This window comes from Elephantulus edwardii, unplaced genomic scaffold (assembly GCF_000299155.1).
Source record: "Elephantulus edwardii isolate Elephantulus edwardi_28Jun2011 unplaced genomic scaffold, EleEdw1.0 scaffold00015, whole genome shotgun sequence".
NCBI lineage: Eukaryota > Metazoa > Chordata > Mammalia > Macroscelidea > Macroscelididae > Elephantulus > Elephantulus edwardii.
In genome coordinates, this window is record NW_006399765.1 from 8570956 (window position 1) to 8598902 (window position 27947).

Consider the following 27947-nt stretch of genomic DNA (forward strand, 5'->3'; position numbering starts at 1 on the left):
TTTCCTAACTTACACTACATAATGTGTTAATCTACACTGATACCCAAATACAAGGTTTAAAAATAAAGTTGAAATACTGCACCATAAAACTACTTCATCTGGAAATCTATACCAGATTCTGAAATTGTGTTGACTGCAAAGCACAGAAAATGGAAAAAACACTGGCTGCGTAGTGTGCATCAAACTGCCAACCAAAAGACTGGTGTTTCAAATCCACCAATTCTGAGAGAGAAAGATGGGCCAACTTCACCAGTATAAATTTTTAGCTTGGGAAACCCAATGGAGGGTTCATTGATGAGTTGAGGAAAGCTTAACGACAGAAAAGTCTTCCAGACTAGACACTTTATACTAATTACCTTCCCAAAGATTTAAGCACTGAGTAATTACAAAAGTCAGAGAAACTAATACTCTTAAAGTTTCTATGACTTTAAACCATCTGAAAAATGAGAATTTCTTATGGCCTTTTAAAGAGAATTTTATTTGAGTGGTTCTTACAAAGATTGTTGCAATATGAAAGTCATTGTTTTGATAGAAATATCAAGCTGTCTTGTCAAACACACTGAAGTAACCCAAAAATATATTTCAGAGCTCACAGAGCTTAAAAAGAGCAAAGATTATATGCAACCAGACAAAACCTATATCTGCATTTCCTATTTCCTGCAAGGTCTGCTTTGCTTACCAGACTATTATTCGGTATTTGAGGAAATGCAGGGATCATTTTGTTTGGAATCTTAAGACACACTAGAACACACAATATTTACAAATAAAACTTTTACAGATACATTAATTGAAAAGTTACCATCAAGAAATATGATTTGGAGATCTCCCTTTCTTGCCAATTTATCAGAATGCAAGTTGAGATGTTAAAACAGCCCTTTAGCTGTTTTAAATTTTCATACACTAAATATGTATTTCAGAATCCTTATTTGTTATGCCATTAGCCAAAGATCAACATTAGTGAAATGTTAACTGCTGTGTAAAAAGTTAGGCTTCTGAAACATTAAAAACATCATTAAATCCCTGTCTGCCTTTTTTAATAGAAAGCACATTTTTTCTAAAGCTATTTCTATAGATCTTTAACGTATTATTTTTTAAAATATACATTTAAAAGGCAGAACAAGAAAACAGCTTTGTATACAGTGAAATTTACTAGTTAGGGAGAATGAGCACACTGTATTCCTGTTAACATTTTTATTTTTCAAGGTAACAGGAATTGTATACAAATGACAGTAGACCCTTGCCTCTTTACTTTTATCTAAATAAAAGATAACTCAAGATGAATTGTCAAGGGAAAAAAGCTATGTACATAGGGACTATATTATCCTTCATCGTCTACTTGGAACCAGTAGTTGTGTTGCTGTCATAGAATCAGGAAAGAGGTTGTGGTAAGTTGGAAGAGGTACATATGCTGCTGTTATCATTTTACCTGTTGAAAGAAACAAAAATGATGGTTTAGTGACTTCATCTAGATTTAGATGCTAATTAACATTTGCATAAATAGTTAATACTCACCAGCAAACCACCGGCCATGCAATGCATTAACTGCAGCTATAGCTGCAGCAATTGATGGGCACTTAACATACACATTGCCCTGAAATTAAAAGATGGGGGAAAAGTAAGGTCATTCCTATAATCTACAGCACGATTTAAGAATATAAATTTGCTAGAGACCCTTCTAGAAAAATACATAGCTGTTCATAAAATAATCAGTTATAGCTGCAACTACAATCCCAGAGGCTCACGGTGCGAATCCACCAGATGCTCTGCTGGGAAAAGGAGGGACAATCTCCAATCTCCTCCTGTACCAGTCAGATCTGATTTGACGGTAGGTACACTCACACAAAAATAAAAATTAAAAAAAAAACCAAACACATCAGTTATATATTTCGCTATCTGCAGAACATAACACATGCTGATTAAAAAAATCCTTCCCAAGACTCAGCTCTCCTTGAAATGGAAACATTCTAACAATAAAAATCAAAACAGAATTTAATGAAAAGCTTTGAACATTAGTAACTGCTCTTAAAATAACCTAGCAAAGATGTATTTTGCTTAACATATAGATGAGAATTTCTATGTAGAAAAAAATAGTGACCACAATATCCTAATTACAGATGATTATGAAGACACAAAATACTGTATCACTGAGTTAAAAAAACACCAAAAATACCTGAGCAGAATTTTTGTCAACATAAATATGAATAACTCCTCCATGTTTATTACATTCCTCAATCACATCATCCTTAATTTCTGTATCCCATCCAACTTCTTCTTCTCTGTAAGAAAATAATAAACATTCTAAACACACAGCAAACTCACATAGATTCACATAATTAACTACGGGTGAAAACAAAATGTGAACAGCTTTAAAATCTGAATTTGAAGTCTACCAATGTAAAAGAAATAACCAGTCATTTTTAGAAAAATATTCAAAATTTCAAGGATTCAAGATACATTTGAAAATTAACTTGGGTAAGTTGCCTGCAGCTTTCATATATAATTTTTTTGAGCTTTATCAAAGTATACTACTTACGTTTGAGGGTTAAACATGTTAGAGAGCTGGAAACACTGTGTTGCAAGTGGCTGAACAGAGGCAGCTGCAGCTAACGCTGATGCTAAAAAAAAAAGAAAAAAATTACCTTCATAGAAAATTTAGAATATCCTTGACAAAGCCACAGCTATATCTATCTGAAGTGTAAATGTCGGTTACACAAATGTATATTTTTAAATAACATAACTTATTACTGTCTAGCCATAGCTGATCCTCCAGAAAAAGGAGTAAGCTGTCCTCCTTTCACCTGTGGAACAGCTAGTGGATTTGAACTGCTTGTTTTAGGGTTGGGAGCACAACTCTTTACTGACTAGGTCACTAGAGCTACCTTATGATATAAGCACACAATTTTATTTGCCAGAAAACCATAGTAACCCAATGGCAATAAGTATGCAGTGTGTATTGTGGTTATCAATGCACAGTGCCTATAACTATAAATTGCACATATCAAAAAGCTGAATCAGTAAGTTTAAGATCTTTTAAGTTAAAAAAGTATTGATTTCTTAAAAAAAAAGTACTGATTTCTCACCCTCCCCTTGAGAAACAAAAAAAATCAAGGCAATCTATTATCGGAGACATTAAACAGTAGGATATTTAGGACTTAAATGAAGGTACTATTATAAATTGGACAGATTAATTAAAACAAATGCCAAAAAATTGCATCAATAGCAATCCAAAAAAATATAGAACCGATTTTGTAGGATTGCCGGTGTTTTAACTTTAGAACAGTAATAATACAATCCTTTAAAAGGATATATAAACATGCAAACTTCTGTACTAATGTTTCAATATATGAAGCGTATTTTGTGACTACACTTAAAGCATTTAAGCCTCAAAAGTAACTTAAAATTATTTGAAATATTATTTGAGTAAGTTTTCTGTATCATTGCAATACAAGTAACACTGAAAAATAGCTTATCTTGGTAAAAATCACTTAATACTCAAAAGAACAAGGCGTGACACTATTCCTTCAGGAGTAAGACACAGAAATAGTGCTTTAAGAGTAAAGACTTTCCAAGATGTGTTCCACTGCTTTCAATAGGATTATTAAATATGACTAGTAGCTGTTATTGCTGTTATAAAACTCACCGTAACCATAAAATATGACCAAATTTCACTTCAATACACAAAAATAAAGCTAAGGATAAAAGAGTGCATTAGAAATTACAGTAATTAATGATCATATGAGGAAGTGCCCATAAATGGAAGTCTTCCACTGAATAAAAATTAAAGCTATGCATGGAATACATCATCAAACAACATTCCTGGGAGAATAAATATAAAGTATATTTTTCTTGAACACTTTTTACACAGCTTTATGTTCAATTAAGACAAATGCTGAAATAAATTTTAGAAAGTTAAAAATTAAAGAGCATGCATTATGATTAAAAAGAAACATTCTATTTAACAAATCAAAGTATGTGAAAATAACAATGGATCATTAGAAAACAACTGGGGAGGTATAAATTTCCCAGTATTTTAAATTTACTATGATTATCAGTAATAAATGTTGGAAAAAAGAATATAAACAGGACTTTGGGATAGATCCTAGAAAATACATAACAAATTCAGCCAACAACCAGAAAAAAATGTCTGTTTTAAACAAAACCAGAAATGAATACAAACTTAGAAAAACTACTACTACTAGACTAACAAATTAACACATTTTATAAACACATAATTTTGTCTGAAAAATTAAAATTGAATTTTAGAGTAAAATCTTACCAAGTAGCAGAGATTTCTACATGTTATTAATATTAAAATGTTTGAAGTCTACATGCAATTTAGGACTGGATAATCCCCCAATTTTTAACAGTACTTAAAGCTATTTCATAAATAGCATCCTCAAAGGTCAGTACCACATACACTATGTTATTTGACTTAAAGTAAGTACAACAGTGGCAAACATTAAATCCACTCATGGGTAATTTATTAAAATTATTTTATTCTTTAATTACTTGTTTTTTTAAGAGTTACATTCTAAAAATGAGTAAATAAAGCAAGCATGAGACAGAACAGGTTGGGACATTACAGTGGCCTTATAGTTATCAGGCCTTCTAAAGTACAAATTATCAATCCCAACTCTTATAGACAGGTACAATGTATAAATAAATCTATAGTAATATGTTAAAACCTGGCCCAAACAACTAAGCCTGGCTTAAGTCTAATTCAAAGGCAAATAAATTAAAAAAGTTCAACTCACCTTCAGTCTGCTGGGAAAGTCTTGTTTGCAAATCTATAACAAAAGAGAATTCTACAGCTCAGTGCAGGAACAATGAAGAGCCTCAACTAACAGGGTAAATGTCAGGAAAGCATTAATAAAAGAGGACTACAACCGCAGGGTTTATCAAAAGGAACTTAGTAACACCTGGCAGCAAAACCACCTTCCCCATTCCTCATTGAGGCGGCTTTGGGGCCTTTTAAAAATAACTCCTTACCCTAAAAGATCCATGCCTATCTCCTTCCTGCTGATCCTAAACCTCTACAGTGGTTTTCAAGTTGGGCATAATGGGAAATGGGGAAAGGGACGCATACCGGTCAGAAAAATCGAAAAAAAACACCAAAACACCCTGACCTTGAGAATTCAATTCCAAGTACTTGGGAAACGCCACTATTTTTCAATGAAAATAAACTTAATTTGTATCAAAATTTTAGTACAGCTGGCCATACTGTCAAGTCTATTAGCAAGCTCTCTCCACTGAGAAGACTATTATTGAGTATAAGTGTATATATAGACAGTTCCTGGAAAATTTATCTAATTTCAAATGTTACACAACTTTAGTAACATTTTTGTTTCTTGTCTAAATATTCGAAGACACAGAAATGAAATATGGGATAGTGTTTGGATCCAGTAAAGTCTAAGGGGAAATGCACCAAGTCAGAACAAAATATTTTTATTTCTCATATTTAATCATGAAAATACCTATGTTGTAATGCATCTTAAGAGAATATTCCCAAAAAGTAGTTAAGTCTGAAAAATAAAGAAATTAGTATGCATTTATGCTAAAATGGATGTCTGAAAGTTTCAGAAACGTACAACTAATACACCAATATACTTTAAGAAGTAAAAAACATGATTTAATCACTACACTTAAATATCATTTGTATTTCTTTCCTGGGTTAACAAAAATGTGATCAAAAAGGGGTTAAAAATGTTAACGGTGCTACAGCCCAAGCTATATTGGGATATAAAAATACCTGGGTCCGAGGGGCTCAAAATTGGCATCTCAAGGAGCTGAAGATATATAACTGTATACTGAAGGTACTAGAATACATGAGCATAGGACTACTGTAAAGACACACTAAACTGTAACACAATTTGTCTTTTGATTCCTAAAACGGGGGGGGGGGGAGAAATGTAATGTATGGATATCAGAAATCAAAAGTTTTTAAATGTCTATTCAAATGTCAAAATTTATTGATTAGATTGTTACAAAACAGGAGCCAAGGCTTTATAAAGACAGAGACTCCAAATAAATTTGTCTCAGTAGGACTGTTAATAACATATTAAAAAGAAATGTGGAAGACAATAGCCATCTTTGGTTTTTGCTTTAATGGATTTAGGAGGCAAAAGCTTTATAGAGAACAATCAGGAAGTTAATTTTTTTAAAAATGCATATACCATTTTAATAATCACCAACTGGAAAAAACTGAAATTACCTTCCAGTTGTGTGGTCAGATGAAAACTGTGATTCTGATATTCAGCTATCTAACAACAGTAATTAATGATAAGTCTAAGAATCAGATTTTAAAATCACCACTATTAATATTAAAAATTAAGTATATACTATAAGGAATGCTGGCTATCAATAGTTACTTTTATCATAATCAACTGCAACATAATTATATACTTCTCATGAAAATGAAATCATACATCCAAGAGAAATGGCTGTTTCAAGTGTTTAAGATTAGGAATCTTAAATTTACTAAACATATCTCTAATAAAAGACCAGCAAACACTGGCACAGCACTAACAGTAGAACAGGTTGTTTAGAAATGACTGTTCAGTCAATTGCCTGAAGGCAGAAAACAAAAGTACAATTGCCCCTTGAGCTATACTCTTGAAAAAGAAAAAACAAAAAAAAAATTTTTTTTCTAAATTAGGGGATAATTTTTAAAAGCAAGAAGCAATTAAAAATAACTTTCAAAACTAAGACCACAGCATATATTTCTTAAAATGGTACTTCCTTTATCAAATGGCATTATATTTTCTGTTCACTGTAAAAATTAAATGCCTAACACAGTTTTGAAAAAAATTAAGCTAATAAATGGTTCATTTAAACTTAGGGAAAAAAATGATTCCATTTTAAAAAAAAAGAATCTAAAAGTAGAAATGTGTTAACAGCTACTTTTCCTTTAAGATTTGCAAAATTTCTACAAAATGTCTAAATATCCCATTTCAAGGTAAGCAATACAATTTGATCGCAAGCACAACAAATAAAATGCCAGTTTTCTAAAAGGATTCATTCTAAGAGACTGAGAAAGCAAGCACAATAATTCTAGGTAAGCTGAAGACCAGGAGGTTATTTAAAGCAAAATTATGAATTAACCAGGTAGATATTCAAATATACTCCAATACTGTACAGTCACCATGGTTTAAGTATTTTGTAATTTCTCTTATAGATGAAGTAAATTTTATTAGAAATTAGCTTACTTTCTTAAAATATTTCAAATATTTCTTGTCAAATTCAATGAAGATAAACTGTTTAATGTTCTTCCTTAACTATCAGGTCTTTTTTTCCTTCAGATCTTTAAGAAATGGTGAAGTAGCTTACAATATAAATTGTTACAAAACTTATAAACATCTCCTTAGCTAAAATCGCCTATCAAAGTAAAGCTATTTACTTAGTTGAATCAGTTTTTCCTGCATTCTTTCAGCAAAAAGTACAAAATATTTTTTCTATGCAATAAGGTTTTATTTAAAATAGCGAAAATTCAGCCTGTTTTTTAAAAGTGGTACATTTTTAAAAAAAAAAAAGTGGTATATTTGTTAAAGAATCTATTTTGTCAATTTCAATTAGAAAGTAATATATACTAGTCACAAGTACCCTGAGAGTTAAACTAGTGATTAGTTTATTTAATACCTTGTCTGCCATACATAAACTGGAGACATTTAATAGACTAAAAGTACTTGATGAATTGAATTCTCAATAAGTCCTTTCAAATGCATAAAAATTTGGTAAGTTTTTTCGAATTGGATGAAATAAAAATGATTCCAAATTAGAAAAGATTCAATTCCTACCTGCCACAGCACCAAAAGCCAAAGAGCCACTCATTTGCAGAGCCTGTTGAGCTGCTGGAGGAATCTGCAAACCTGTACCTGTCAGATAAAAAAAACGGACTTTTAGCTATTACAGAACTGAAACTAAGAATTATATATACTCTACCTATTTGCCTATCTTAAGTAAAATGACAAAGTGGAGATGGTGTAAAAGATGGCATTCTCATAGGCAGATAACACTAATTTTATAGAATTCTTTCAATTAATCAGTGATATCTGAAGTACATCACTATAAAACAAAATAATTTTAAGCCAGGCAATTTGCCTATGCAAATAATAGAATGATACAAACTGCCAAAAATTGGAAAAAGGAAAAGAAATCCCCCCCCCATTCTTTTACTGTCACAGTAAGCGTTCCTCTCTTAATAGCCAAACAAATTACTACAACAAAAAGGAAAACTTACCTTCTGCAAGTCTTGCCATTAATTGGAGACGACCAGTTGTTCCCAAGTCAATTCCAGTTCTTTCCAGTTCATCGCTGTCCAAAAATGAACTAGCACTAGACGCATCAGTACGTTCAGTAACATGACCAACTTTCATTGGCCTTCCAGCTAGTTCAAATCCATTCAGTTGTTCTAGTGCCTTTTTGGCACATTCTGAATCAGAAAACTGAATGAGGGAAAAGAAAAGGAGTAGGAGTTTATGCATACATACACATAAGAACAACATTTACCTGTCTCATATATTTAATTACTAACAGGTGGATGAAAAGTTTAATACAAATGTCAAATTGCAAACAAAGCAAATAATCTTTATGATCAGTTAGTTCACAAGCTCTCAATTATTTTTTAATCTCTGTGCCACCGGGGGTTCCATTTAACTACTTTTAAGTTTTAAAAAAGCTTTGTATATAAGATAAACAATCAGGATAGACTATCCAATCAATGACATTAACTATTATCATCAAATAAAAAAATTTTGCTTTTAGTGGTTGCATGGTAAAATCTGGTTCACTGACCAAAAATGTTAAGAACATTACAAATATTTAAGAACATCCTCCATATAGAAAACACTAAATTAAGTTAAAACAGTCAAAATTCTTATTAATTAAATACAAATACTCAGTTTCCATTTTAAAAACAACTTCCAAGATAACTTGTAGAAAAAGAATAAGTAGAACTTAGGTGTTCATAACCAAGAACATAACAAAGAATCACTATCTAAATCAACTACATCTTTTTACTAAAAAAGGCAACAGCAAAAACCCAAAAACAAACCACCAAACTCATCCCCCACTGAACAGAAACTGATTGAGGCTGCAACTAATAGGGAGATCTCCCAACTTTTCCCTTACTGATATGAGTGGACTCTAACCACGAGATAGATTTGGCTTTAAGGTTTGCATCAAGCATTCTAGAGACTACAGCACCACTGATTTCCTCAAATGAAACAAGAAGCCTATTTTATGAAAATATTAAATAATTCTGATTTTCTGATCTAAAATAGAGATTCCCATATTTTTTACTTAAGTCTACTATCTAGTTGCCACTTTACACCATAATATTCCCTTTGCTAGCCATAATCACTAGTAGTTCTGGTCCTGATTGTAAGGTACATATTTAAAAACTATCAAAAAATATTAAAAATTATCAGTACTAACAGTAAAGAATTCTTTTCCGACGTTAAGGGAGTTAAACTATAAACTCTTAGAAATACCCAAGTGGTTGTCACGCTGAAATTCCACAAATGGTATTTACAAATAGATGACTCAAAGATAGGCCTTTAACAGTTTCTAAAATCTAGCTATATCAGAAAAGGGGCTAGTCAGGTAAATTAATGATTAGAAATTACAGTACTTTCCATAAATTCTGGATAATTCTATCAAAATTTCTATTAAGGACTCTCTAAATAGAAAGCAAGTTTGTCACAATTAGACAGTAGTATAAATTAAATAATAAACTAAAAATGTTCATTAAAATCAGTAATCAGTATTTACAACAGTCAACAAAGTTTTTTAAATCAAATGTTATTTTAGTATGTATTAGATAAAATGTTTAAAAATCACATTAATTATGATCAATATTTACCGTTATAAATCCATAGCCCTTAGATCGACCTGTTTCACTATCCATCATGAGCTGGATACTTTCAATCTAAAACAAAAAAATATATAAATTATTTTGTGAAGTCAACACAGTAAAAAAGTTTTTCTTTGAAACATGATTTGAATAAACTAAGGAAAATCTCAACAATAAAGGTATTTCAAAATTAAGTTTCACTGTTAACCCAAAAATAAACTACAGAAACTTCTCAAGAACCTACAGAGGAGAGCAGTAGATTAAAAAAAAATGTCTGCCTCGGCAACAAACCTGGAGTTAGAAAAAGTGATCCACACCTTTGCTCATTTCCATTATGCTAAAAACACCTAATTCTCTATTTACAGCTGTTGGATTTTTGTCCATTTCAACTTTCAAAACAGAAACATCCTCTGGCTTTCTTAGGCAGCAATCATTGCAAGAAATCTACTGGTAGTTTTCCTGGAAGCTGCTGCAGATAACTGTTACACTACCAGGGATCCTTCTCAATCACACACAAATTTGCACTTATCAAACAACTGACATAAACTCATAGGGGTGTTCTATCAGGTTTCCAAGGTTGTACATCTTTTCCTCAAGGAAACAGCAACATCTATCTTATTCCCATGAAGCACCTGGTGGAGTCTACACGCTGGCCTCCTGATTACCAGCTGAATATGCCACCTGTTAGGATACCAAGGCTCTGGACATTTTAAATTAGAACATATTAATGCAAAATTGGTTTTAATAATGTACACCACAGAGAATTGGTATTAAAAAAGGAGTGGGCGAGCTCTGGTGGCATAGTGGCAAGAAGCTGCATTGCAATCCCAGAGGTGCGCAGTGCAAATCCACCAGATGCTCTGCTGGTGAAATGAACAATCTCCTCCTGTACCAGTCAGATCTGATTTTGACGATACACACGTATAAATAATAATTTTTTTTAAAAAAAAGAATGAATGAGTGATAAACTTTAATGGTGAAAATGCTTTGATTACCTGAGGCTATTAAATTTTTCATTTATTTATTTATAATTCCATGTACTATTGAATTGGCACAGAAGAGTTTGTCCCTCCTTCTCCAGAGGGTCATCTGGTGAATTCAATCAACCATGCACCTTTGGGATTGTAGTGCAACTTCTTGCCACTAGGCCACCAAAGCTCCAGAGATGTAATTAAAATTTTTACGCAAACTTGAAAACTAAGTACTTCTATATTGTATTTCTTTATCTTTTACTCATTACAAATTTATTTTCAAACTATAACAACTCAAGCAGTACAATTTGTGGTTTGTGAATTATACACATATTTTTTAAAAAATAAGAATGAAATCTCACCTTGAACCTTGCTAATATTTATTAAAAAATGTTCATTCCGTTATTACTTCCAGAAATAGGTGTTGAAATTCTAATGTTTGTACCTGCAACTGTTACCTATCTAGTGTTTTTTTTCTTTAACTATGTTAGCTATTGTTATACTAGGGAGCTCCAGTGACATCATAGTAAAGGAGCTGTGCTGTCAACTTAAAGGTATGTGTTTTGAATCCAGCAGCTGCTCACAAGATGGCAATCAACTCCTGTGTGATTTACTGCTTCTGATAAATGGCTAGAGGATCAACTTTGAGTTGGTTTTTGACTAAACAGTACATAATAACATTATTACATCAGAGTATAACAAAAAGATTGGAAGGCAAATGCTTCTACATTCTCAAGAATTAAGGACTGGTTAGAATTACTAGGAAATGAACTAGAGGGGAAAAAAGGACTTTCATAAGCTAGAGGAGGAAAATTTTAGACTTCCAACTATATTTAAGTATAAAACTTAAATGCAAAAACAAAAACAAACAAACAAAAAAAACCCTTAAATTCAGTAGTGAAAAATTCTGTACCATTTTTAACTATCTAAACCATGAATTTTACTAAAAATTTTAAATAACTGTCTCTACAAATGACTAAGTTCTTAATTGATCACAAAAACCTCACCGATACCAGAGATATCAGATATTTATCTATTATCCACACACACACACACACACACACACACAAAAACACGAAGTTTTAGGTACTAAAATATATTACAACCAAAATTCAAAGATCTATTGACAATCTTGAACTTACTCTTCCAAAAGGCTCAAAGATCCCCCGAAGCATATCTTCTGTTATGTTAAAGTGTAATGAGCCCACATAAAGCCTCATAGGTCCAGCACTTCCCTTCTGTAGATTATTTGCCATTGCTGCAGCTCTGTTTTTTTCTGCCTGTAAAACAAAACCAAGAAATGGTAATTCAAATAGTATGAAGAGAATGAATTCCATGTACAAATATGGTAAATGACAACAGAAAGATTAGGGGGGGAGAGCAAAACTCAGATGTTAACATTATATATAGTTATTATTTCGTATTTAAAATGTGACCATGAAAACCACATGCTATCAATTTTAAAATGTATTCTGATAGGACTGACATAGGTGGTGGGTAAAACAGGAGAAGAGTGGATAGATAATGAACACTGCATTGGAACAGATGAATGAACTGTGAAAGGAAAAGTGTAATTAGACACTCTAAGAACAATTTGGAACAAGAAGTACATTGCAAAGTGGACTGGGGGTGGCAGAAGGAAAGAAGATGAAGGCAAATGTGCAATAAGGAATGGATAAAAACCCAACACTCTATAAACCTCCATTAAAATCACAGTAAAAATAAAAAAATGCATCCTGATATTAACGATTAAATGTGAAAAAAATGTTTCACTGAACAATGAATACTCATTGAAACTAGTCCAATGATCGCACAAACTCTTACCAGTCGAGGGCATAAAGAATTTATGACAGTACAGAAATCAAACTATGGACAAACTATGTATTATTCAAGTTCCATTATTTCTATAAGACGACCATGTCAACAAATAATTTTTTCTAATACAAGATTCTTGTTAGAAATAGATCTTTAAATATGTAAATAAACTGAAAAACTACAGGGTTTATTTTCAGCTGATCTCTTTGTAATGCTACTAAACATGCTGCTAAATTAATCCCCTCTTATGGGGAATTAACTGAAAAATAAGTAGCTACCTATACAATTTACCTTCAAACCATAAAATGAATGATCACACATTTAACAATTAACATCAGTTGCCATGACTGGCTCATGCACATGTCAGGAAACCCTCATAAGACTATTTTTCAATAAACTCAAACCTCAAATCTTTTCAACTTGCTTGAACTGTCCAAAGACTCTAGATACATAAATATGCATTATCATTAATCACATTTTAAGAGAATTAAAAAAATAAAAAACAACAACCCATCATTATCACAGCTTGTTAGGAACAAAACAATTCACATTAAGATTTGGTCTCAATTCTGTACACAACTATTAATTATGTCTTATGTAATTAACAGTACACAGACATTCTAAGATTTAAAACATCTGAGAAGTACCTAACATTACTATTACGCACTTCTGAAAACACTTAAAATTTTAATTTGTGATGTTAATGGTTTATTGTTCAAATTGGGTTTACTAGTCACTGACATTGCCACATCCTCCTGGACAGGATCTAAGTCTATCCACAAGAGGACTGGCTGGCTAGTCTCATCATTCCACTGGGTTTAACTATAATGAGTTCAGCAGAGGGATTTGGGACTCTCAACCCTAGCAAGGAATAGGAAGAAGGGAGTGTAGTGCATATCCTTCAGGGGCAGATATTACTGTGCCAAGCAGATCAGGACTGACACCAGATCAAGAGCAGAGAGCCTAGACTAACTTAAAACATAGCTAACTTGGGAATTGTTGCACAACAAAATCTAGGCTTGCTTGAGGACTGAGAATTTTCTAGCAACACTCAACGTCACACAAGACCTGCAACCACTGAAGGAATGTATTCTGCCACCAACCTGATACCTTCCCTCAAACACCCTTGTTTATGACTATGGTTCTGGGGGATCTGTATAATCATTGCAATAGATTTTGAACCTAGCAAAGACTGGTGTGGTATTTTAGTTAGCAGAAGTAGTTGTAGGAGTACAGGGATCCACATCTAACCACACAGGAATTATTAGTTTTGTAGTGTGGAAGTTGTTGGTTGGGATATATAACAAAGAGTTATTAGCAAAGAGCAAAACTGGCCGTCTCGATGCTGCCTACTCTCATTTTATAGTACTCATCATTAAAGCATATTATGACTCAAATCAGTGATTTATATTTTGATCAATCTGAACAGATTATCATCTCAAAAATAGACTGCAACATCCTACTTTCAACAAAGACCATAACTGGTGACTTCCGTAAAATCACACATATATTAGTGTGTATTGGTACACTTGTGGTAAACACTTGCATTGCCAACCCAAAGCACAGCTGAATTTACCAGGTGCTCCACTATTGGACATCTTTCTCCCATGTCATATACAGACTGAAAATCCACTGGAGTTATAGAAATACGTTCCAACTTGATGACAATACTGTAAATAAGTCAAAATACCAGTAAAATTATGAAAAAGGTCATATCCCTTTCATTTGAAAGGGAAAAAACAGCGCTTATCTCTCCCTTAGTAAACAATTCAACTGTGGATCAAATCTCCAAATTTTAATGAAAAAAAAAAGGTACTAGCTTTATTAAAATGATACTGAACAGTACTGAAAATCCAGTATGTTAAACCAATCAAGGAAAAATTTTTAAAAATCCCAAGAACATGTGAAATCAAAGGTGCAGTGGTTAGAGACAATGCCCAAAATGCTATTCCATAAGATTACTAACGTTTTCAATAAACAAATTAAAATTTACCTGTGATGCTTGTACAATAATTGGCACTCCTAAGACACGCTGGCCAGTTAATCCGATCGCTAGAGGCACTGAGCTAACATCAACAAATTCCACATAAGCAATTCCTTTGGAACGTCTCGAGTTTCTATCAGAAATCATCCTTACATCGCGAACCTAGAAAGAAAAAGATGTGCTCAGTTTCTTTTATTTATTGACTATAAGGCAATTTAGGTACAAATTCAAAGGCAATTAGGACAGACATTAATAAATGTTGTGTTTTCATTTTCTGCACATAAGTGTTACATCTATTCTGATGACTCATACCACTTGTGAACAATACTGTTAGCTACAAATGGACGCAAAATGTTTTAAGTCATTTAATGTGTAAAATATTTATGAACTTAAAGAGTTCACGTCTGCCTTTGACAATTATTAAAATATGGCATTATTATCTAGTTGACTGAGATTAACTAAATATTACCTTTCCTACTGTAGAGAAAAACTCTTCCAAATCTCTCGGCCGAATTCTTGCTGCCAGTTGCATGCAGAAAACTGTCCTTGCATCTCTTTCCTCAGGAGTTAAATTATCAATAGGTTCTCTAAAAGAAAAAAACAATTTTTTTTTAAATATTTTATTATTTTGTGTGTGTGAACTGTCAAAACAGATCTGACTGGTACAGAAGGAGATTACGCCCTCCTTCTCCAGCAAAGCATCTGGTGGATTCGAACCACATACTTCTGGGATTGCAGTGCAGCTTCTTGCCACTAGGCCACCAATAGTATACCTTCCCCTAAAAACAGTAGGTACCCTTAAGAGAAAATAGAATTGTTGTTAAAGGATATTACTACCATTTTTCTTTTTTAGGATGATAATACTACTTTGTGATGAAAATGTTCCAAGACCAAAATGCTAAACTAGAGGGGTGTTATCTTCATGTTTTATTCAACAAAAGAAATCAGACAATACTGAAGAACAATATTCAGAGGTCAAGTTGGAATTTTTTTAAAAAATTTTATTATTTTTTGTGTGTACCATCAAATCAGATCTGACTGGTATAGGAGGAGGTTGCCCCTCCTTCTCCAGCAGAGCATCTGGTGGATTTGAACTGCATACCTCTGGGATTGCAGTATAGCTTCTTGCCACTAGGCTACCAGAGCTCCCTGGTAATTATTTTTAAAGTAAGACTGAATGGTAAATCTCAGTAGATTTAATTCAAATTCATCAGTCTCCAAAGGTCAAGTTCTACATGTGTGTGTGTCACTGCAAGATTTAATTCAAATTCATCAGTCTCCAAAGGTCAAGTTCTACATGTGTGTGTCACTGCACTGAGTCTGAGATAGTTATCTGGTAAAGTCAAACTGCCAAGCACTATGTTAAGTATTTAACTACTAAGCTACCAGGGCTCCTAAGTTTTTGTAGAGCCGATACCAAAGTGTCTTGTAAAAAGTAGGGAAGACCAACAGCACCCACATTATTCTTTTAAACTTTCAGTTACTGAGAAGCAAGATTTATATATGATTCAAATAATTTCATCATAAATATAAAATATAAAAATCTTATTAACACCATAAGAAGTTGTAAAGAAAAACACAACAGTTACCTCACAGGGCTCTTGTCTTTTCTGAAAGGACTTTTGCTTCGGGAACGTCGCCTGCTGCAAAAGTTAAAAAAAAAGTTTCAGTAGTTACACAAACAAGTGGCCATTAATTCCTTGAAAAACAATTTAACAATTCAGAAGTATGTTTAAAAACCTTAATTTGATGCTATGAGGCAACCCAATCTTTCCTCGGATGGCACTGTTAAATTTTGGTCCGGAGCTAAAAAGGAAACACAAAATTACACTAGTTACGGGTTTAGGGTCTTGCCAAGATCGCGTTTCATGTGCTCTCCAGCAAGTTTTAACATTTTTTGTTTTAAAAAAGGCTGCTTATCTTTTCCATCTTAAGTGGAAATGTTTTTTTGGTTCACACTATCCCAGGCAAGCTGCCAATATATTTTGTCAGTCCTGGACCACTGAGAGGTGCCAAGATCAGTATTAACAGCCTCAAAAATTTCAAAATTCTGAAAATACACCTACTGTCAGTCTAGCTTTGTATGAATATACTGAAGTTTAAAAATTAAAATCATCTTAACTTTCCCTCTGCCCTAGTCTCCCACTAGTTGTTGTCAAATGCCATCGAGCAGAGTACAATTCACAGCAACTCTAAACAGCTGACCTGACACCTCACACCTGAAGTACTATTTACAATTTGGTGTGAATCCTTCCAGGTCCTTTCTATGGAACACATGCGTATATAAGCATATATAATATTTGAGTTTATTTTAGAGGATTTTTTTTAAAAAATGAAGGGAATTCATTCATCAATCTCTAATGTTTCTACATATTAAACTTTACAGAGATTGCATGAAAACTAAGTTAAAGATATACTTTTAACTTATTGTGGCAAAGTAATCCACAAGAAGGTATGAATGAACTCAGTTAACTAGAAAAATTTGAGAATGTTAAAAGGATAGTTTCAAAATAAACCACAAGTTAACAGTTCTTTGGGGGGGGGGTGTTAACTGCTCTGTAAACAATTCCAGTATTGTTTTGTGCCTTTTTAATTTTAAAGCCCAGACTACATCTAAAGGAACAAATTCAGTTGTCCCTTAGTGCTCATCCTGCTATCCTACTCCAGAAGAGTAGCAAAATGAAAATATCTAGCAGTCTGATCCATATTTGCATTAGTTTGCATAGACTTCACATTCACCTACAATATCAAAGTAGTTTCAACCAAAAACTATTTTAACAAATCCTTTGCAATTTTAAATATAAATAAAAAATACATCACAATTAAGACATTTTAAGTTCAAGAAACCAACTAGAAGCTATTTTCTTTCCCTTTACTTAAAACATCAAGATTGTCTAAATTAACAATGAATGAGTGGAAGCCCAAAATCTCTGTAAATGTTTATGAAAATTAATAAAATATAATTATAGAAAAAAAAAATTGTCTAAATTATAGCCCATGTAGTGTTTTTAAAATCCCACGAAATTACAAAGAAGAATAAAATAATTTTTAAGTAAAATCTGACCTGGATCACAGTCAGACTTCAGGTTATTACTGCTCAGCCAACAAAGGTAACAGTCTTCACTTCCCCACCTCATTTATTTCATTCAGATAAAAATACCTAATGCAAACCTATTTTAAGCATTGATAAAACTGACTACAGCCTTTTAGATAAAACCATTCTTTGATGCTTAAAAAGTTAAAAAAAGAAACTAACTCCAAGTGCAGGGAATGGCATTAACAAGAAGTTGTGAGACCCTGCAGTTTTTAATTATTATTAACAAAAAATTAAAAGTTGTAAAGCTTTGTGTGAATGCATGAAAAAAATTTAAGAGAACAGAAAAGAAAAAGGTCAGAACTGAAATAATATTGTGGTAATTTTACTTCAAAATTTTATGAAATAAGTTTCTGTACATTTTAGAAATTAAGGAACAAAGCTCAAAACACAGCATTGTATTTTTTTTGCAAGTTAATTAATAAGTTATCAAAATCATAAAATTGCGGTATAGTATTTTCGAATATATTTTTTGTTTTGTTTTTTTTTTTTAAGATTTTGCTAATTGTCACAGAAATATCCTTTAAATCAAAACAAAAATCTTAGGGGAGGCTCTGGTGGCCTACTGGCAAGGAGCTGCAACTACAATCCCAGAGGCACATGGTTCGAATCCACCAGATGCTCTGCCGGGAAAAGGAGGGACAGTACCAGTCAGATCTGATTTGACGGTACACTCACACAAAAATAATAAATAAATTAAAAAAAAAAAAAATCTTAAAATCATTTGCTATAGTCATCATGCTTCGTCCTCTCGTCGTGAGCATTTCAAACTCTTAACACTAGCAAATAAGAAATTATTTACTAAAAAAAAATTATTTACTGTGTTATCAGTAGTCCAAGTATTTTATTTATATTCTCTTCTTGTTCAAGTCTTATTAATAGTTTATCAGCATGTTTCTCCCTTTCTAAAATGTAATGAAATTTTACAAAGTAATCTACCCAACTGATTCAGGTCTTCTCTGTCCTACAATTCCACATTCTTAAACCATTCAACGTTTAAAAACTGGAAATGCTTTAGTAACCAAAGATAATTTATAACTGCATACTAAAAACATAAAGCACTAAGAACTTTTACATTTAATCCTTAAGACTGTAGGTACACTCTAAGTCACTAAAAGTAGTGAATTATCTTAAATGAACTTGATACTTTTATGCTTAATTCCATCTCACTTAAATAACTCCATTTTAATTCCCATATTCACTTTCCAAGGCAGTTTTTAGTAAAGATTTTAATGTTATGAGCCCAGAAAACTCATTTCGGCTTAAACAGCCAAATAGAATTGAAGCTTAATTTAATATTCCTTTGAACTTCACTATTTTTTTTTAACTTTATTATTAAAAAGTTATGTTCACAGCTCAAAGAACACTGTAATAGCTCTCAAACAAGTGTTTGACAAAACACTCATCAAGAGATTTTATATTAAAAAGTAGCTGCACTGGCATATAATTAAAAATTTTAGGTGGAATAACATATAAGCCAGAAGTTACAGATATTTATCTTACTAAGTCTTTTCGGTGTCAATATCCTTAACACTTTGCAACCAAATTTAGCTATTTTAAAATTTCTCAACTTTTGTTTCTCAGGTGGATTGCTCTTTGAGTACCCAGAGACCGAGTCGCAAACCAAAATCATTATTTAAGATACATACTAAGGACTTCTGTAGCGGCCTCTGAATCTGCGATCTCGACTCCTCGAGCGACTCCGTCTTCGTTCTTTGCTTCTACTTCGCTTCCTTTCACGGCTTTTGCTCTTTTTCCTTTCTCTATCTCTACTTCGTTTCCGTTCCTTACTTTTGCTTCTCTTTCGTTCATGACTACGACTTCTACTCTTGCTTTTTTTCCTCCTGAGAAGAAAAAAATATTATTATTTTGCTAGTTTAAGAAGTCATCAAGATATACTTCCTTTTGTGGTCAGAAATTTATCCGTTTGAAAACTGCTATTTTTCTATCATATAACAGCACATAATCACTTAAGAAAAAAAGAATCTCTAGGTACTCAACTCTCAACCTTTGACTTTATTACTGGAAAACAGCAGTCAGTTGGAAAGGAATTTTTTGCAATACTTTCCCGTAAGAACAAAGATTGCCAATTATCTGGGGAGTCAGTTGCAATTTCAACAAGGAGCTGCACTTGCTGGCAGGTAAGAGCAAAGGTCACTTTTACATAAAAATTTCAACTATGTAACAGACTATGAAAGTTAAGAAAATCAATTACAAAATACAAATATTAATTCAAAAGGATTAAATTCAAATGCATTAGATAGATTACTTCTGTTAAAGTGAGAACAATTTTAGCTCAATTTAAATACAAGAATGCGTTTAACACTTTCAAAGGGCCATTCAATCATCAACATTTTGGTTTCATAGGCAAAATTATATGTAATGTCAAAGAACTGTAACAATTCAAGTTCAAAAGGTGTCCTATAGAAAACTGAGTACTTCATCATTAAATCAGTTTATACAAGTCTGTGGAGGTGTATCAAAAACAAGGATCCACACCTTTATAAATGCTTAAATTCTGAAAAGTAAAACAAGCAGTGAGTCGTAACAGTCTACTTATTTCTGTATTCTTTCCTATATTCCACCTACTTATTTCACAAAGTGTAAGTCTGTACCTCTGTTACAACCCCAATTTTTTTAGAGGTGCCTTCAGATATTTCAATATAAATTCAAAGACATTTCCAAATAAATTTCTTCCAATAAAATGTCCATTCGTAGTGGATGATCACTAAACATTTTAACAATATAGCGTTATTTTGAAATTTAACTGTTTAGTCCTTATCAAAGCAAATTTATCAAGTGAGATCTGCCTCAGAAAACCTATAAGCAGGTCATCTTAGAGTGCATTGAAAAAAGAAAATGAAGACACCCACCTTCTGGAATCTTGAAACCCACACTCCAATCACAAGGAGATGTAGAGCTTTCCAAGGAGGCAGAAACTTTGTCTAAAATTTCAAGATAATCCACCTGACTGTCAGAATTTTATATGCTCAGTAGCAAATGACAGAAAATAAGGCTACACTCATCATTTATTTAGAAATCAAATCAATGCCCAGAAGGGCAACAGATAACATTCTAACTTTGCTACCTGAAAAAACCTACCATTAGTTTTCTTAGGCTAAATTTTTTCAGTTCAAATGGGGGGGAAGGGGGAATGTAAAGGCTAACTCCATCCTCTACAAATAAAGATTTTGCTCTGCTCAGAAACTGCCCACAGCAGAGTAGCAGCTAAACTCCTTATTTGCCACAATCTTACAGACCCTGAAACTTAGTCTGCTAAAGAGAAAGACTTGAGAATTGGACAACTATTTTCATGTGAGGTCATCCTGAATTTAAATGAATTCCCACCCACATCTGAAGGCAACCCCAGACAGCTTGAATAGTTCCGCAGCATACCAACACATTAAAAAAAAAAAACACCAAAAAACACCCCTGAACAGTCCTCTGCAGATGAAAACTTTTAAAGGTGCAAGAAATCCATATACTTCTCTAAAATTCAGCTTCAAAGAACATGTAATAGTTGAACTAAAGAAGGCTTATCAAAATCCACACTATTAGTCAAATCCTGTTACAACTTAAAATGGACTTTCCAAAGTCTTTAGTGGCAGTGGAATTTTGTACTGAACATCATTGAAGTAAATGGTCCACTGGGCTGGGCCTTTGGACTTTTTGGTTATATGGCCTCTGCTGTAAAGGTGTTTTGCTATAACTGGATTTGACCTCCTCCATGTAAGAAGATCTAAATTTTAAATGCAAAGCATTCTGGAAAATAAGAAAAAAATAGAAAAGTCATTTATTCTAAAATTTATAGAAAACCCACACCACAGTAGCCAATATATTTAAAAACTGATGCAATTTTATTGCTTTTTTTGGAGTAATTCCCTAAGAAGCTTAACTGAATGGATGCTGGTTTCACCTATATGAAATTAATTACTCTAAAAATTATTATTCCCATGAAGACCACAAAATTCAAGTTCTGAAGTCTTGCCAACCTCAGAGTTGTACCTCTTCCAACAACTGGGTAACGAGTAATAAATCTGTGCTAAATTAAATATAATCCCTTTTACTATTATTGGGATACTAGTCCTTAGAAATATTACTGGGATACGTATTAAGCTTAAGAATGAATTATTGTAAAATACATTTAATTATAATAAACTCTTAAAAATGTGCATTTTTCTCATTTTTTTAAAAAATTATGTCCCAACATCTTTAAGGTAATGACTTTAAAAATAATGAAGATGAAATAAAAATATGCATTATAGCACCTTTGTTTAAAAAGACTAAAGCACAGGCAGTACATTTCAGTTTCCACATTTTATCTACCTTTAAGATACAAACTTTTTCCTAGATAAAAGATAAAATTCTCCTGGATAAATGATGAAAAACTGCTGATTTAACATGGACAATATTTATCAACTAAACGTTGACAATTATACTTTCTCTATTTTAAAGAATCAGCAGGACTGTGGCTGGCAGGTTTTTTCCCCCTCAGTTTCTTCCCTCATAAAGTATATAACCAATTATTCTAATGATTTTATATTATAGCCCACTACTAATTTAATCTCATTTATTTATATAATTTAAGTAGTATCACCTGTCTTGAACTTAAGGCAAGATGGAGATATGATGTGAGTGGCAGAGTGATAGAAAATGCACAAGAAGCAAAGCCTTTAGCCCAAGACTATGTTCTCCTAATTTTAGAACTAACGGTGAATTCTATCTACTGAGGTCTGACAACTAAATTAGGTCTAACTATTAAGAGATATATGGATCTCCCAGATTTCCTTCTGATTACAGAACTGAAAAATCTCAAAATTGTTTCTAAATGTCTGACCAGATGTCATTAACCTTGGACTGGCTTATCATCTCAAACCACAATTCAGTAAGAACCAAAGCTCATCCAAATTTCCACCTATGTTTGGTGTAAAATTAATCATAGAAAAAGGATATTTCATGCAAATTACATCAACTGTAATCTACTGCTACTGTATTATTCATTTCAAGGGAATTTAAGAAATACTGGTTTAACAAGTGCAGAGTAATCCAGTATCACGTTGCTATCTTTTAGGAACCTGAATGAAACAGTCTTTTGAAGCACTTTAAACTATAGGAAAAGAACCACCAAGTGTGTCTTTTCATTACTTTAACCATGTACTGTACGGTCATAAAAATGGCAAAATGTTTTACTGTAACATCACAAACACAGGCTAACAAAAACAATTATGCCCATAACATGACCATGTGAAATAAGAATCATTAGTATTCAGCTGAAAAGTTATGTCAGAAATTGACAGGATATAATCTCATAATTCAATCTTGTTTCATATACTAAATACTTTATATATTGTATTGGTCTATTTCAGAAATTCCATTATTTGGGGTTTGACACCTAACCAAAATAAAGTGTTCAATTTTTCTTAAACCCCATTCTCACAAAATAATGTTTATTCAAGTTTAAAGGCATTAAGAATGCCTCATAACCAACTAGTTGAGTCAGAAGCAGTATTACAAAAACAGCCTCTAAGAGGCGAGTAGAAGTATCTCTGGCTCCTTCAGTAATTTAGGGTAAACAGCTTTACTGGTCTAGTTACTACATTCTTGAGTTTAACTTTCCTTATTTCAATGAATGACAGCTTTACTAGTAACTCATTAACTGTTAAGATTGTTATGAACTTAGAGAAAAGGTGTCCAAAAGGCCTGTTTGCAACCATATCCTAGTATCCAAGGAAAGAGCTCACACTTTTCTATACTCAAATAGCTGCTTATATCCAAAAAGATAGAGAACCACTTTTTTCAAAGAGGCCAAAAAACTTCAGAAGAAAATCTTAAGTTTACTGTTTCAAGGCATAAGAATAGACATAAATCTCAATTACACAAGATTTACTCCCCCCATGACCCATTTTTAAAACTTACTTTTTGCTACGTTCTTCATGGCCGTTAGCACTGCTCAACTTGTTCTCATCCTAAGCAGGGTTGATAGAAGAACATCATGAGGACGAAGTGGAAACATTTCAAGTTGTCAAAGGGTAAAGGGAATAGGAATAAAAAAATACAAAACAATTTTTAAAACTAATTACTTACTAATAGTTTGACATGGAAAGGCTATAAAACTTAGATGGGTATGTTTTTAACCACTTTGTTTACAGTTAAATCATGAAAATACAAAATCAAAAAGCTCTCCATATCAACATGTTAAATTTTAGTTTTCTTACGTACTTTAGTGTTAACTCAGATTTATGTTGCTGAAGTGGTTAAATAAAATCTCTATAAAACATGAAGTCGTGTTTTGAGATTTATTCCATGTGCTATGGTCCCTTTGGTCAGTACCATGGCTCTATTTCTGCCTAAGCCCCAAGTAGCCAAAGCTAGCAGCCAGCCACTATCGATTTCCTGTGACCGATGCCATTCCTGAGATCTTCGCCCATTTCCGTTGGAGGGTTGGGACTGTAAGAGCTTGATGCCACCTCTGTCACACATCTCGCCCTGAAGCAAACAGGGATTCACACTGCTTTAGTAATGTTGACTCCCAAGAACCCAAGAAAGTCAATTAATAATTCACCAGTCCAGCCTAAACATTTCTATTTCCATACCTGTTTACATGGAATTGAATCCATGTTAAAACTATGACAAGAGAATCTTAACAGTAAAAGTATTCTTCAAAGAGTCTATCTAAACATTACAAAACTACATACACTATTTCAAACTACCAGGAATTCATCCAAATTGGTACCACATGGTCGTGCTATATACACTCCAAAACAAATGTATTTTTATTAGTGCAATTTTTAAAAGTTTAATTATATCAGTTAAAGGAGTATAAGAGCTAACTCACAAAGTTTTACAGTTTTTGACACCAGTGATAATGCATGCATACAGCTATTTTCACCACCAACTGGTGAAAGAATGTAAGTTTACTTTTACTGCTATATTGAAATGGGTCAATGACTAAGCCAAAATAATTCCTTTGTAGTTTTTAGTGTGAAGTATTATGGCAGGGCCTAATTATAAAAAACGATACAGAGAACAGTAAAACAGTCATTAAGTGACTCTAAATTGTGATACTGCCTCTTTTGCTTGTAGTTTTTTTCTTTTTAAATCTATTCAGGGATCCAAGAATTTTCTTAATTTTTAACTCAGCAGACTGCCACCTGCCTGCATTAAGATTTACTATATACCAGTCTTTCAGTTAAAAAAAGTTCAAATCTCACCCATTTCTTCCGGTAAGAGTTATCTTATTTGAAGATTTACTTGCGATAGACTGGTTAGGCTTTGCTATTCTTGGACCCCTGCAATTTCCCAAACCACTACATTCACCTTTTTGCTATACCAAACTGGAGCTGGTAATTCTTAGTTGAGTCATTTTACCTAGGGGACCACGGTACAGCGATAAGTCACTCAATTACTACCTTATGATTGACAGTTCACACTGGAATCAAAGGTGAATTCATGGGAGTAGAGGTGAGATATCGTTAGGCAAGTCTACAAAGAGAGATAGATGGGCATTTATTCATCACGCTGAAGTGAAACTACTGCACAATATTATTACATCAATAGCATATATTTACTTTTGTAAGTTATACGTAATGCATCTCTGATAAGGTAAATCAAGAGGGCTCCGGGGAGGTTAGTTTACATTTCAGCAGTAGTTTCGTGAATATGCTAAATTAAGAAATATAAATAAAGCTCACCGACATGTTTTCTCTCACCTTCTTGTAAGGAGCCTCAAGCATTGCTTCAATATCAATATCGTCTGCCATTTTCTCCAAACGCCTACGATAAAAACAAGACATTTTTAATACTTCAATTCTTCTCCGTTCCTCCACATGCGATATAGATGAGAGACGACCTCATCAAATACTGACTAGGAAAGGATATCTGAAATATTTACTACCTAGAACACAAAAAATATAAACACTTAACAGTCCGAATTAGAAGCTTACAATGAACTGCAAAACCCAGACGGCCTCGCGTGAAAGGGCTTGGCACTGCGCCCCTCCACGCAAAACCCGCGCTGCCATATTAGGGGCAAAGGGAAACTCCCTCGGTTGGGAGGGCGTTGTGTGCCAAGGCGGCGTTCGGCTGGCGCCATGTTGGGAGGTCGCGACCAGTCCCGGCCTCGAAGGGACAGGTCGCCATCCGCCAGGAGACCCTGTGTAGGGTCCAGACCACCCCAAGACTTCTGCCTCAACCCAACCGAAAAAGGGCGCGGTCGCCGAAACGCGGCCGATTTCTCTCAAGCCCCCTCCCCCCGCGCCCCTTAAGACCGCCAGAATACCGTCAGCCCAGGAAACAACAAAAAAACGCCCTAAGTTGAAAAAGGTCTGGGAAATATATAAAAATAGCTTCTTTACCTGTGCGGGCTTTCGGGGACCTGTGAGCCTCGTATTCGTAAAGGATTGTCTTCTTATAATGCTACCGCCGCCGCTGTTACTACTCTTTAAGGCGCTAGGCCCAGGCCGCGGTACCGCCCAGCCCGAATTTCAGGCTCCGAGGGCGGCTAGGCCCGAGCGGATCTAAAAGAAAAATGGGATTAATGAGCCCGCGCGGGAGACAGCTTTGGCAGCTCGGGATCCACCCCTGCGACAGCGTCGGCAAGCTCCGTGAAATGGCGGCCGCTGCTTCCCCGTACTCACATTCACCAATACACATACACGCAAACACTCGGGGACGCCCAGAGCGCTCAGCACGGGCTCTCGCGAGACTCTTCTCAAATGTCAGGCTGGAGATTCCGAAATATCGCGAGATCTAAGTATGCCACCGAAGATCAGCCTTCTCCACCCTCCATATTCCAGTAACTATGGCCTAATCTCGCGCAATGATTGCGCCACAGACGTTCCCATCCCCCTCCACAAAAAAAGCCGCCTTTGACTCCCCCTCCCGCTAGATGTCTAAGTCTCGCGAGACCGCGCAAATATGCTAGGGCAGAAACAGTTGGTGCGGTTCCTGTCAATCTCTTAGAAAAGTTCCCATTGAGTGGTTCTCAGTGGTCAAATCTGTCTCATAGTTCCTCCTGTAAGGTTTCCCCCTCATAGCCCATCTCCCTCCCCCAATCTTTGAGCTTACCACCCAGATGGATGTCAAGGTCGCCATGAGTCGCTTTAAGCATATGGCCATAGGATGAGACTCATTAGGATAATCATATTCAGGTTATCCACTGAACATGAGAGACGGGAAAGGCATAGAAAAGAGAAGGCAAGAAGAGACAAGACTGGGGTAACGGACTAGTGATAAAAAAATAAAAATTAGATTTCCCAGCCATTTGGATCTTATAGAATAGACGCGACCTTAACTATCGAAATTTGAGAAACCCTGGAAGAAATGGAGGAAAAGCAAAGAGAAGGTGAAAAACGCGAATCTGGCGTAGTTGATTAGCTTTATGCCTCCTTCTCTGAGATTACAATTTGGTCTTGTATTTAAGATTTTGTTTACAGAAAGTGTCCCCTTTCCCAAGCACTCCAACGTGTAGTTTTCCAGATGCCAGGCAGGGTCTACAAAGCAATCAGGTGTTTGTTACTCAGTAATTTAAACGACAAGGAAAGGAACAAATAAACCATTGTCTATAAAGAATTTTTTCATTCCCAAATTAAAATGTAGATGTTTTCAAAGCAAAAATTTTGATAGGAGGAGTCTGTTAACACTTTAATGTTAAAGGACCGAGGTTTCAAATAAAAATCCCATGCTTTCCTATAACGTAAAACATGGCTTCAGACTAGTAATTTAGCCTCTCAAAGCTTATTTTTCATCTTCTTTAATGAAGCTGGATAATAGAAAAGCTAGGATAAGTTCCTGTAACAGAGTGTCTATAAGAGATTCTCAGGACTTAAGTCGTTCGTTGGTTGGATCTATTGGTAAGGAGCTATGCTGCTAAACTCAAAGGAACACGTTCAAATCTACCAACTGGCCCCTGGGAGAAAGGTGGACGATCTCCATGAAATTTACTGCCTCTGAAAACCTAACAGAAGGTTAGTCTCTTCCAGCATAACAACACCACTCCTTTGCCTTCGATAAGTGTTGAATGTTGACCAGTGCAGTAATTCCAACTCATGGTTATTTCATGCTCCAAAGGATATTAATGCCTCATTTTCAGAAATAAATTGCAGGCCTTTATTCTTTTAATTTTTCTTTTATTTTAGGCCTTTATTCTTTTTTTTTTCCATTGAGCCATTTTATTCCTTATACTACATTTTTATTAAAGAAAAACTTTTTTTTTAAATTAATTTCAATGAAAAT

The 27947-nt window shown here is 33.9% G+C and overlaps 1 protein-coding gene across 5 annotated transcripts; it reads right to left on the reverse strand.

Annotated features, from left to right (window-relative positions):
- Nucleotides 1-457: 457 nt before the first annotated feature.
- On the reverse strand, nucleotides 458-26418 carry RBM39 (RNA binding motif protein 39). Of its 5 annotated transcripts, XM_006881489.1 has the most exons (18): nucleotides 26069-26324; nucleotides 25424-25487; nucleotides 25124-25196; nucleotides 23627-23680; nucleotides 19364-19558; nucleotides 16361-16426; nucleotides 16210-16263; nucleotides 15090-15207; nucleotides 14630-14782; nucleotides 11964-12101; nucleotides 9860-9925; nucleotides 8237-8441; nucleotides 7794-7871; nucleotides 4755-4805; nucleotides 2534-2615; nucleotides 2171-2276; nucleotides 1513-1591; nucleotides 1179-1426 (listed from the first exon to the last, which is right to left on the reverse strand). In XM_006881489.1, exons 4-18 carry the CDS (start codon nucleotides 23647-23649, stop codon nucleotides 1326-1328), a joined length of 1515 nt encoding a protein of 504 aa, XP_006881551.1. In that variant the 5' UTR covers nucleotides 23650-23680; nucleotides 25124-25196; nucleotides 25424-25487; nucleotides 26069-26324; the 3' UTR covers nucleotides 1179-1325. The 5 variants fall into 5 exon arrangements, with proteins under 5 accessions (XP_006881549.1, XP_006881552.1, XP_006881548.1 ...); XM_006881487.1 differs by lacking the exon at nucleotides 25124-25196 and having other exon boundaries at nucleotides 458-1426; nucleotides 4755-4787; nucleotides 23631-23680; nucleotides 26069-26418; XM_006881486.1 differs by lacking the exon at nucleotides 25124-25196 and having other exon boundaries at nucleotides 460-1426; nucleotides 23631-23680; nucleotides 26069-26418.
- Between the last annotated feature and the right edge of the window lie 1529 nt (nucleotides 26419-27947).